General features: G+C 36.7%; 1 protein-coding gene across 8 annotated transcripts in view; it reads left to right on the top strand.

Annotated features, from left to right (window-relative positions):
- The window catches only part of lsamp (limbic system associated membrane protein), an 878,287-nt gene that overhangs the window by 600,203 nt on the left and 265,012 nt on the right, over positions 1-13,072 (top strand). For 5 of the 8 annotated variants that reach the window (XM_064303053.1, XM_064303058.1, XM_064303059.1 and 2 more), the window contains one exon: positions 12,698-12,776. In XM_064303053.1, the coding sequence (XP_064159123.1) occupies positions 12,698-12,776 (79 nt within the window). Of the gene's footprint in view, positions 1-10,819; positions 11,024-12,299; positions 12,777-13,072 lie in introns of those variants that run through there. The other 3 variants (XM_064303055.1, XM_064303052.1, XM_064303054.1) reach the window with 3 other exon arrangements.

Here is a 13,072-nt window from a genome sequence, read left to right as displayed (position 1 = left end):
AGCACTGTCCATTGTGCTGATTGGTACTTTTTGAGACAATCAAACTCTCAGACTTTCTCTGGTGGTTAAAATGCATTTGCTTATTCACCCAGAAACCCGTTTGCTGTAACTAATACAGAGCGAAATAGACAACAATAAGCAAGTTGAATCCTGTTTAAAAAATAAATAAATAAATAAATCTTAAAAATGTATTACCAACATCATGACAAACTTTAAAAACATAAGTAAAATCCAATCACTTGTTTTCTGTAAAATGGGCTGAGACTGCTCAAAACAAAAGCTGTCAGCTTTAAATGAACACAAAACAGACAAATAACGATATTAACGATATCCAAGTCATCCAATTCATTTGGATGTTTTAATATAAAGCTTCTTTTTTAACATAGTTTTTGATCATGGGTGTGTGTTTTAATCAATCTTGTGCCGACCTGCTCTCCCTCCTTGTTGCGTAGTGGATAGCAGGGAAATAACGGTTTTCGTATTTGGCTCAATTCTGAAAATATTATTAGAGATAGTTCGGCAACAGACTTTTGGCAATATCTCCCAAAATATTTATTGAACCCTCCCACCATTCGTTGGAGACAAAGAGGTAAAAATTGTATAACCTGAAATATGTTGTTCAAGCTTAATGCATCTACTTAAAAAGTCTGTGTTACATTTTACCCCACATTAGGTCTTGCAATGCTCTGCCCTATTTGCGCGCAGTCTGAGCCTATGCAAGTTGCACAGCGGTTTTCTGGCAATCACCAACTCTCGTTTTTTTCGGGATGGGTCAGGCTCGTGCTTCAACTCACTCAGACCAGGTTAGGCCAGGCCTGAATTTTCAGGCCTATTGAGAACTCTTCAACAGATACGGTAATCAACGTGAACCTTGACTGACTGACTGACCATTTTTAATTTGATTTTTTTATTTTTTATTATTTGATTTGATACATTGTATGGGGTGAAGCAGCATACAATAGGCTAGACATTTACTGTAACTAATTTATTTACTATGAGGTCCGTATGACATTTTATATAATTGTAAAAAACCATAACCTTTGAAAAGTATTTTTAAAATAATAATACAATTTTTCAAAATCAAGTTTTCTGCAATCTCTGCCTTCCTTGGACTTGTGGCTTGTCAATCTGAGACTTTTGAGTTTGTGGGTAGTGTAAAGAATCTTCTTAGTGTGTAGAAATAAGAAAGTGTACTGTGATACGATCAAAAAGCTTGATGATGTATCACAATTAGCCTTTTTCAAAAAGCTTGATAATATAGATACCACAGTCTGTCTATCCTTTCAAAAAGCCTGATAATTGGGACTCTCAGTCCTGAATAAATAAACAGTGCTTGTGTCCAGAGGGGACCATATGCGCTCTATTAGTTAGAAGTAATCAGAGTTACACTGAACATTTCACAGTGCAAGTAATCACAGTGCACAATGCCATTTACCAGAAACAATTTATTAATTAATAGCTTTCAGATTCTCCTTATTGTCTTGTGCTACATGTTGTGCTGTCACTGCTCACACTCAGAGTTTGAGGGAAAGCACACTGCCAACTCCACTCTGATTTGAGGTCCAAACTGCCCATCGGACTTCTGGAGCAGACGTTTATCCAGAACTTTTACCATCTCAATGGGAACAATTACCAGAAATGAGGCCTTCAATCAAGAGGCTGTATTAATAATCAAAGTTTGCTGGAGTACAGAGCCAAATTAAGAAAGAAAAAAAAGAGACTTTGCCTCAAACATTGTGGAGCTCCCGTTGTAAATACAGTATGTTACATTATATCTTACACTAATAGCTGCACTTATTTTTTTACAAGGAATGGGCATAACTAGTCAGGTACTCAAAAGATAAAGACTGCTCAAGCGCAATATATTAATCGGGAAAAAAGAGTGAATTAACTGTTTTATTTTCATTATTTATTCTTACATTACAGTTTTAGAAGTTTGTAGTTCATATGGGTAAGAATCCTAGCTTCTAGAAACATGGCTCCACTGTCTGCATTTCAGTAGCAGTTGTGCTGCTAACATATGGAGTTTTCAATATTGCCGGTGTCAACCAGAATACAGCCAGTGACATCCAAGTTAAGTTGCACTCAGTTCTAGGGTGGCCATTTTTCAGAATTTGAATCAACATGATGGCAGAATGAATAGGATTTATCATGAAATGTAATGGGTTTTCTTCATTTTGAACTCTGTTTGAACCAAGTATATATATATATATATATATATATATATAATTATTTTTTCTTTCTGGTGAATTGTCAGCAGTCTCAGATGTGGCTAGTACATGGGGTGTAGCTAAGGCTGTAGCCTGTGTTTTTTTTTCCCTGACAATGACTGCTTATCTGTAGGCCTACTGCATAATGGTTTGCACAGTTTGCCTGGTAGAGTTAATGATTCCAGTTTCCACTTGGCTGATAGGAATTAGAATGACAGGTAGCACTATATACATAATCTCTGACTGACAAAGCTTTTTTCTATCTACTATATATTTTGGCAGGCACAGACGCAAGTAGTTTAAATGCTCAGCAACTAAGTCACTGAAATGGCCTTAAAATGCTATTGCAAGAACAATTTAGCCTGAATGGTTTCAGTATGAATTGTTCTAAAACTTATAGTTATAAAAAAAAGTTATAGTTAAGATTTATGATGATACTTTTTCCAGTTTGTTTTTTCTTCTTCTCCAAACTGTGTATCATAATCACAAAAGAATATGTTTGGAAATTAAACTGTTTGATTATACAGGAGGGAAAAGTGTCACGGTGAATCCTCATAAAATTATCTAAAAACAGTTGCATCCTAAATTGGTACTTTCCTGTGTGACACCAGCACTGTTTTGCTCATTTGTTTATTTTTTCTTTTTTTTCTGAAGATGGCCAATAACATTCAGAAAATGAAATTTGCTGAAAACGTGAACATTAAACAGGAAATAAACATTCAATGGGCAATTTTCTGTACACAATAAAACATGTTTTAATGAATTCTCCATACAATAAAAGATCCATTAATTAGAGGCTGTAATTTAGTACCTGATTAAGTACTGTAGTTTGCTACCTAATTAAAGGCTGTACTTAACTATCCAATTAAAGAATATAGTTTGCTACCCAATTAAAGGCTGTACTTTGCTACCCAATTAAAGATTGTAGTTTGCTACCAAAGTAAAGCCTGTACTTAACTATCTAATTAAAGGCTATAGTTTGCTACCCAATTAAAGGTTGTAGTTTGTTACCCAATGAAAGGTTGTAGTTTGCTACCAAATTAAAGCCTGTATTTAACTATCTAATTAAAGGCTGTAGTTTGCTACCCAATTAAAGGCTGTAGTTTGCTACCCAATGAAAGGTTGTAGTTTGCAACCCAATTAAAGGCTTTACTTTGCTACTCAATTTAAGGCTGTAGTTTGCTACCTAATTGATTTTTTTCTCTGAAGTTTTTACATTTTCTCCTCTATTTCAAACAGCCAGTTAGGCCACTGAAGTCATTTCAGTGCTATAGCCACACCCACACAAAGAGCTCTACAGATAAAATGGACTCCAGCGCAGAAAGAGACTGTTCCTGAACATGACAGAATGACAGAGTTCATACTCAAGTCCAAGAGAGATCAAAGATAGTCTATCCCAGTAAAATATAAGATATGACATTGTTGATTTGACATTTACAATTTTTCAATGTAACTTTTTAAGTAAAAAAATAATACCTGGCTACACGTTTTGTACATCTGAAATAGGAAAGCTATTTCAGCAGTCACTTTAACAAATATGTCTGTGCTTTCACCATGGCTTTTGGTATGTAATGATATATTCTTAAATACTTTTCTTTGAAATATCATGTTTTCTCAAAAATGTCAGTGCTGGCTTAAAGGGGACTGACAGGATAGGTTGACAATTCACCTGTGGGCTAGTCTACCTGTCCTTAGGCTACTCGTTAAAATGCGTATACATACATTTTTATCAGAAGGATTCTGGTAGGCTTTCAAAGGCATGCACAGTAATTGAGTGGACATGTAATTTCCTCAGTGGGTTCATGTGTACACCAATTCTGTAGCAAACATAGTCTGAGCATGAGGTAGACCACTGCTTTTATTTAACCATTAGTTTCTCCAACATCAATGTTATGATGTGGATCACATCATTCTGAGAGTTGGATTTTAATGCTGGCAACTGTAGTTCAATACAGGAACCAGGCCTTGGATTTATGACTATCTTAATACAGTTTGTCCTGCAATGCAATTGATTTAATGTCTAGTAGGTGTTCACGCCTTTGAGCATTAATGAGTGCTATGCCTTTAAACTCCATTAGAACTGAAAGGTGTGGGTCACTGTTTGCTGCAAGCTATTAAAAGTTTTAAGGCCAAAAGTGAATTCCTATGCTACATATCATATTTATCACATATATAATCACATTTGTTTGTAAATATCTTTTTATTTCTATGTGGTACAAAGTAGTACAGAGCCAAGTTTTCAATAAATAAAAATAATAAATGACAATGTAAAACAACGCCTCAGTATATTCAGTCATTAAAATCTATAACATTAAATTAATATTTATATTTAATATAAAACCAGGAAGAGCACTGAGTAACACCCTATTCAAAAGCTGTAAGTCAATATCACTTTAGCTGGGCTGAAGTGCATTGACATTATTTGTTGCATCATTAGTTACAGTATATGCACATTGTGATTAAGAAGTCAGTGATTGAACCTGCTGCAGTATAGTAGTGCATGAGTGAATCATAACGTGATTGCTTGTGTTCCCCCAAACAATTTATTAAAAATACATGTTTAGTCATGCTATACACATAAACAAGGTTCAACACTACTCTCCTACTGGACCCTCAATACTTTCAATACTAGGCTATGTCAGATAATCTAATCTGCTATGCTATGTCATTATCCAGAAAGCAATTTTAAAAAGAGTGTAATACCCTTCTAGATCAATCCAGAAATGTATCAACAACTTAATTGATTACCACCACCTTTGGTGGTATGATTTTGTGCTAAATTGAAGCTGTGATGACGAATGTTCACTTTGCACTAGCTACCCAGCATAGCTAGCAAGCTAGTCACATGTTTATTTACTGCCTGCCAGACAAAGGACAGAGGTTATCATGTTATATAAATCTCTCAACAATGCTAGCTAAGTTAGCTTGGTATCTAGCTCTACTCTCCAAAAGTATGCCTGCTCAGTGATAGTAAGTAGCTATGCACTTGGACTGGTATCTTGTGTTAGCTAATGTTAAGTAACTTATACTAGCTGAATACTAGCTGCACTAGTGTTTACTGTGCTATGATTGTTATTGAATTAATACTAGCTAGCTAGAAATAGTGTTAGCACTAAATCCTTTAAATCTTGCTCTTGATAATAGCTTTTATTTAATATTTAGTCTCAAGTTATAAAGGTTTAAGAAAAATGTTCTGTGATAAGTATAATTTAGAATTTCTGTTTCCCACAATGTTTTCTATCTATTTATTTTGATCCATTAAATTTCTGTCTTTTGCTACCATCTACTGAACAAATAAAAACACAAATTGTCCACATTGCATCTCTTCCTGTATCGAGGTAAATGAGGAACAATTTTCTAGGCAGATGCATACGTACAAAAATATGTTAATTTTTACCTGATAATATGATTTTAGTGTTCACGTATGGTAAGTAGTTGTGTTTTAAGTCACTTGCAGGTCACATGACATATATACACTAAGCTCTTTTTCATAGGAGTGAGCACAAAATGGCCACCCCTTTTGTAACAGTCAGAGTCAGCCCAGCACAGATTACGTGGCCTCTAAAGCTATCATATTTGACTCTGCAGCCCTGCAGAGTGACCTAGAGATACACATTGGGCCTCGTCAATTGCAGCCTGCCCAAAGACCTGCCCAGGTTAATGAGCATTTGGAACCGTCTGGGTTTTTTACCTTTTCTTGCAGAGCTGCAGATGCTGAAAGTAAAATAAAATAAAATAGAAAATCATAAACAATACTGTACCTACTGTAAATGACTTCAGTGCTTGGCCCCCTGATATTATTTATAAACTTGTGTGGAGTTTCGGCTGCTTCTATGCAAACTGCACGCTGAGGTCACTTTAAAGGTAATTTTACACAAAAAAAACGAAATTTCTTTCCTGTCATCACACGATATATAAATGTGAAAAATCACCACATACATCATTAAATTTGCAGCTTTTCAAGATGTTATATCAGCAAGGTCCTGTTTTAAATAAGAAATGTGTCAGCACTGCCCTTCCTCCCACCAGCGAGACATGGATTTGAATAGGTGGTTGATTTGAATGCGTGGTTTCGCGGTCTATACGGCAAATTCAGAGAGCCACGGTTCAATATGAGGTCTCATGGTATGTGCTTGCAGTTTTTCTGGACATATTAAGCCTTTTTACATGAAAAGAACAGCATCAATAATTCCTCAGATTTTACATAAGACACACAGTGCTCCTCGATTTCCCTAATGGCAGCGTGTGTGTGGTTTTTTTAGTGGGTTGCAGAGAAGGAAGTGCACTTTGGACTCAATTTGAGTTTGATTCATTTTGTTTTCAAATGAAATGAGCTTGGATTGGGCTTTTCTTTTGGATTTTGGCCAGTTGAGAACAATCCCTGCTGCCAGACTTATGGGGCTTCATTTATCAATTGTTCATATGCACAAGAAATGATTTTTTTTTTTTTTAAACAGTCAACTCGTTTTTAAGGATGAGAATTAACAAGAAAGTTGTACAAAAATATGCCGTCTCTCATTTGTTGACCAGGCCATGCATGCACATATTTCCATGTGGTTGCTAACATGCACCGCAGGGCAATTAATCAATCAATTAATCAATAAACAAATAAATAAATAAACTGACCAGTCCTGGTGCAAACAAAGAGATCTTCAGATGCACTCAAAACATGTAACACTTGTAGTAAACTTAACAGTATTATTGGCCATTCCATTATCTAATTTAAAATGACTCCAGTGCAATGATATTTATCTCCCACAGGTTGGAAATGCACTTGTGAATCTACACAAAGTATAGTAATGCACCGTTATCACTACATTTTAAACATTTTAAACACCTGAAGCATTTCTCAATTCTCACAATTATTAATCGAAATGGTAGCATTTTTTCGCAGCATTTGCTGCACAGAGTAAATTCTGAAATGGACAACTACAAGGTGTTAATATGTTGTATATCAACACATACTGACACTGGTGCAACTGTTAGAAAATTTGCATCCATGGTGATACTAAATGCTTGCTTTTATTCAAATGCATGATTGTAACCTGAAGACATGTTGAAAAGCAAAGTTCCATGTGAACTCATGCATTTTGGTTAAAGCATGCAGGGACTGCAGAATCTTGACCCTGTTCTGAGCCAGCTGCACAGTAGCAGGTATAAAGACATTAAACTAAGCAGTGAATCATTCTGATTAATACCAGGTCAATGCAGATCCAGCGGCAGCTCAAAGCTAGAAATGGTAATGCTATTGGACTAAATCTGCCAGTCAGTCACGTACCTCTATAGTAGAAAATGGCTGTAATAATACCATTGTACTTTGTACATCACCGGGTGAAAAGGCTACAATTCAAATGCAAAATGTGAAAATCATCTGCCGTGAATGCTTGGATAATTTAAAATGGTAGACTTGAAGCAAAGTGCTTTGGTTCAATTTATCTTTGCAGTTCTCTTTCATGATCACTCCGCAGGTGGTAATGATGGAAAGATGTCAGTTGGATTCTGTGGTAAACGCTACCATTTTACATGCATACAGTAGCAATGGCACTTATGAGTGTATTTACACTGTGCTTTGCAGAGAGCTTCAAATCAAATAGAATTTGTAATAATGTCATTTAGGCATATAAAGGCATTTTTTTATGGATTCATAATTGAAGGTATTCAATTATATTGTCAAGTTATTTTGTGTTTTGCTGTGAGGAGCTGCATATTAGTTATTTACTACTGGGATATGTGGGTTTGTTACTTACAGATGAATGTGAACCAAAAGTTACTTTTACTCCTTGTCAATTCAATTATGTAATCCATGCTGTTTGAGTTCATACAACTTAATTTGTTGTATTTGGATTATTATGACAATGCAAATATAATAAATTTGGTAGCTCAATTACCTAATCCAGTGGCCCTTAAACCTTCTCCTGGGAGCCGCAGCTGTGCTTGTTTTTGTTCTCATTTTAAAAAATCAAGAAACCATTCACAGACCAAGTAAACAGATGTCACTACTTTAACCGAGCAATTAATTCCTAAGTAACAACAAATCCTGCCAACTCTGTGGTTCGCCAAGTCCAGGGCTGAGGACCCCTGTCCAAACAAGGTGATCAATCAAAAAAATGTGACTTGCTTTAAATCTATTGCCTCCACTGCCTTGGTCACTTTCTTTATAACTGCACTCAAACAAGCAGCTCTGCTGTCAAACTGAAAAATGTCTCAAACTACTTGTAGTGGTGGAAATCAGTTTCTTACAGTTTAAAAAGTAATTATTCAGCTGAAAGCAAAGCTGCAGTTGGCTAACTACCTATATTATTCTGAGTATCTTCCACTTATCCTGCTGTCTCATGCTTTTACTTTTCCTAATAATTATGTAATGCATACTAGTATACAATATCAACAGTTGTTGAGTGTGCTGTACAACTTCTGTTGCCAAGATAAGTGTCCTGTTTATTTAGTTTCAAATTGCAGCTGGCAGTATATACAAGAGAAAAGATACTCAAATAATGCAGTGTGACTTTCTTTTGACATTGCTGCTTTCCACAGCTGGGCTAATTTTAAAACAACATACTAGAGAACAGCATGCATCAATTATGCCATGTGCATAAAAACAACAATTATTTGAATATCTGTTGAGAGTTGTCTGTTTTTTCACACGCATGCTTAAAGGTGTATAGGCTTTTATTGTTGCCTTTTCTGATTTATTCGTCTCACACACAAAGGTAGCAGTGATTACATTTTCCTATTGACTTCAGTCCTTTAGGTTGTTCCATATACAATGTTTTCTTCTGGTACCCATGGAAAGCCACACAATGAGATGTAGCCTATAGCTGAGAAACCTGCTGTGTTAACTGTTAAGAGAGAATAATGTCAGATATGCTTCAAAATATGTGCATCACTAAAAACATACCAGTGCACCAAAACTTCCTGGACATGATTCCTTGCATGATGCTTCTTTAAATTGTGGCTGGAGTACGATATTTTATTTTTTCAGCTGAGATTGCAGGGTTGATGTTTCAGCTTTTGTTCATTTTTTATTTTTGGTGTGAGCTACATGGTGTCAGTTGGTTTGTGAGAACAGGGTTCAGTCAGAATTCAATAACAGCTGACTCCTGCACAGACCAGAGGCAGGTTGACCAACCTTGCTGATATACCCATAAACAGCAGAATATATATATATATATATATATATATATATATATATATATATATATATATATATATATATATATATATATGCACAAAAATGATAAATAAATAAATATTCAATATTATTAATTCTGTCTGTCAGCTGTTGCATTTAAATGGTAGAAATCTTTGCCATTAATGCAAATTGTCTTTTTTTGTAGTCACGTAGGACATGTAACTGTACTTACACATCAGTTACACAGTCAGAACACCATTATAATAGTAACTCTGTGCATGTGTGTGCATATGCGATGCACACTCAATATATTTATGCCATAAATCGTAAAGAGTTTTGTATCAGCAGCATTGTTAACCTGCCTGATCAGCACTGGCATCACATGTTATGTTTACAAATGGCCCTGCTTTTCAGTGTTCCAATAAGGATAATGAAAGAAGTCTATTAATGCAATCTTCCCTAGCTGCTCTATATGTAACATTAATGTTTTGTGTGCATTAATCAAAGCATTTTTAAAAATCTACCTGGCTAGCAATCCCAACAAAGCTTGCATGCTATACCAAGACTATACAATATGTTAGTCACTAAAAGACTGCTAACGATTACATACATTTGGATTCCTACACACACACACATAATACAGTAACAGAAAAACGCTTCCGATAAAAAAAAACTTTCATATAGCCAAAACAGATTTTTGGCAATATCTCCCGAAATATTTATTGAAATCTCCCACTGTTCTTTGGAAACAGAGCGCAATTCTGCATGTTTAACTTGAAACTGCTTTTTAAGCTTGATGCATCCACCTAAAACATCTGTTACATTTCCCCTGTGAACACACTTACAACCTCAGCAATGGCAAATAATCTGGAAGACCAACTGAACACTACTGTGGTGGTATTTTTTTCTTGTGAAGAAAAAACATTTTTCAACTGTTGACCAGATCAAGACACTCCCCAGGATGTATGTATGGATGTGTCAAAGACTATCATAAAGAGAAGACTACACCAGCATAACCTCAGAGAGCTCGCTGCAACATAATGACCACTGGTAAGCCTCTAGACCACAATGGCCAGGTTAAAGTTTGCTGAAAATTACATAAAGAACTGTTGAGTTCTGGAACAAAATCTTATTGACAGATCAGCTATTAACCTGTACCAAAGTGATGGAAAGAGGAAAGTGTGGACGAAAGGAATTTCTCATGATCCAAAACCCCCTGTCCTCGCATTTGTGAAACATGGTGGAGGTAGTGTTATGGCTTGGGCATGTATGGCTGCCACTGGAACTGGCTCACTTGTCTTCATTGATGATGTGACTGCTGACAGCAGCAGCAGAGGGAATTGTGAAGCGTGCAGAAACATCTTATCTGCTCAGATTCAACCAAATGCCGCCAAGTTCATTGGACCATGACCCGAAACATACTGCTAAAGCAAACAAGGAGTTTTTCAGGGCTAAAAAAATTGAATGATCTTGACTGGCTAAGTCAATCACCCGACCCGAAATCCAACTGAACATGCATTTCACTTGCTGAAGACAAGACAGAAGGGGAAAAACCCTCCAAAACAAACAGGAACTGTAGATGGCTGCAGTACAGGCCTGGCAGAGTATCACCACGGAAAATACCAAGCATCTGGTTAGGTCTGTGACTCGCAGACTTCAGGCAGTCATCAAATGCAAAGGATTTGTAAGTACTAAATAGTATGACTTTATTTCAGATTATGTTTATTTGTCCAATTATTTTGGTCCCCTAAAATGGTGGCACTAAGTATAAAAAGGGCTGAAATTCTGTTCACACAAATATGGATGTAACTACCGACAAATTGAAGCTGACTGCTTTAAACCCATATTAATTGTTTCATTTCAAATCCAAAGTGGGTCTACAGAGCCAAAACAGATAAATTTTCATTACTGTCCAAATACTTACATACTGCATTGTATATATCCTAATCTCATATAAATAAATAAATAAATAAATAAAGAAAGAAAGAAAAACTTTCAAATGGCTGTTGACTCTAGAACAGAATATTCTAACTATACCCAGTTTTAATAAACATGCTCCAGGGTGAAAATGTTCTGGCATGGACCAACACATTCTGTTGTAATTCAAATAATGACTTGATGGAAAATGAATAATCTCCCTGACTGGAAAAAAATAAAAAATAAAAAAATAAAACGAAAACATTAAAAAACTGAAATAATACATAAGCATTTCAGAGACTTTAGTGATTTCAGTGGCTTTCAGTAGCCTCGTCCGATATAGATTAGGCTGTTATTTTCCTCAAATGACACAATACAATTTCATGCCGTACGCCTCCCTTGAGTGAAATTCGCGGAATGTGACGCTAGATCAATGTGGTCTTCCAAGCTCCCATATTCGAGCCACAGCCGGAGGTGCTCCTTAAGTTATAACAAAACGCCCAGTCACAAAGAGCCATCTGAAAATTAATTTTACATCCACAAAACATCAAGTTAAACCCACTAAACAGGTATTCACACGGCGATTGAATTAAACAGGCAGACAATCGGCAAATTTCACCCACAAGTTGAATCGCTCCCACGAGTAGGCTAGAATGCAGCTCATTTGCGTTTATCTTTGGGTGTGCGTGTGTATGCAGTAGGTTATGGATAACTTGGGTGCATGTAGCTCTGACAACAGTATTTAATGACAACTTACTGTTTTTGTTCCGTTATTCGGTTACATGTTTTTGCTAAAGAGGCTAATAGTTTGGTCTAAGGTTACGAACGTAGAATCGGCTTCAACGTCAACCGCGCAAATGACCAGAATAAACGCTCCTTGTTCTTTGAATCTTCAGCCGCTGTTCTGTTTGGTAGAAAGGGGACCTCAGATGGTGCTGTTGTCGTGACAACCAATAAGGGAGTATCAGATTTTCGAGAAGGGGGGTAGCAGGACGATGTATAGTGGGGTGGGGGAAACTGGGAGGGAAAGCGCAAGAGAGAGAGTGTGTATGAGAGAGCAGGAGGGAGGGGGAAAGAGAGCTGAATTCTCTCACACTCACAAGAACAGCGCTCTACTAATCTCTGAGAAGTCCTCATATGCGAACAAGGCTTTAGTGAGATACGCTGTTTGCTAAGGGTTACGGAATCTACCTTTTCATTCAAGCCATTTTTCTTTTGGTGTTTATCGTCTTCTATGTAACCATTCCCGAACATCTTTATTGTTGTGGAGTAGCTGGCAGTATCGGTACCGGACTTCGATATCTCTTTGTAAAGTGCAGATACTTTCTTGGATCTACTGTCCATCGTTTTCCGTCGACGCGCACGATGATGGTTGGAAGGAGATCCTGTCGGAGGCAGATTCAGGCTGCCTTATTCAGACTGCTGTGTCTTATTCCAACAGGGCTCCCTGTCCGAAGTGTGGATATGCAGCGAACCACCGACAACATAACCATTCGCCAGGGTGATACAGCAGTTATCAGGTAGGACCCTGCAAGACTCACTTTTCCCGGCTACCAGTTACTGTGATGTTTTCGTGTTTTGTTTTTTAAGGGGTCACGATGCCACCCAACAAGACCTCAGTCTCAGTTTCCTCTCACAGAAAACCCCACGCATGCACGTTTGAGTTATAATTCTTCTGGTTTAAATATTTGCGGGGGTAGCACGCAATTTAGTTGAGCACACAATTATTACTAAACAGGGATATAATAACAAATTGTGCTTGGTTTATCAAGTTTGCAAAACATCGCAAGCGATATGTGGCGGATTTGCATGCTGT

Source organism: Anguilla rostrata, chromosome 12 (genome assembly GCF_018555375.3).
Source record: "Anguilla rostrata isolate EN2019 chromosome 12, ASM1855537v3, whole genome shotgun sequence".
In the NCBI taxonomy this organism is placed as follows: domain Eukaryota; kingdom Metazoa; phylum Chordata; class Actinopteri; order Anguilliformes; family Anguillidae; genus Anguilla; species Anguilla rostrata.
This window is presented reverse-complemented; position numbering and strand designations above follow the sequence as displayed.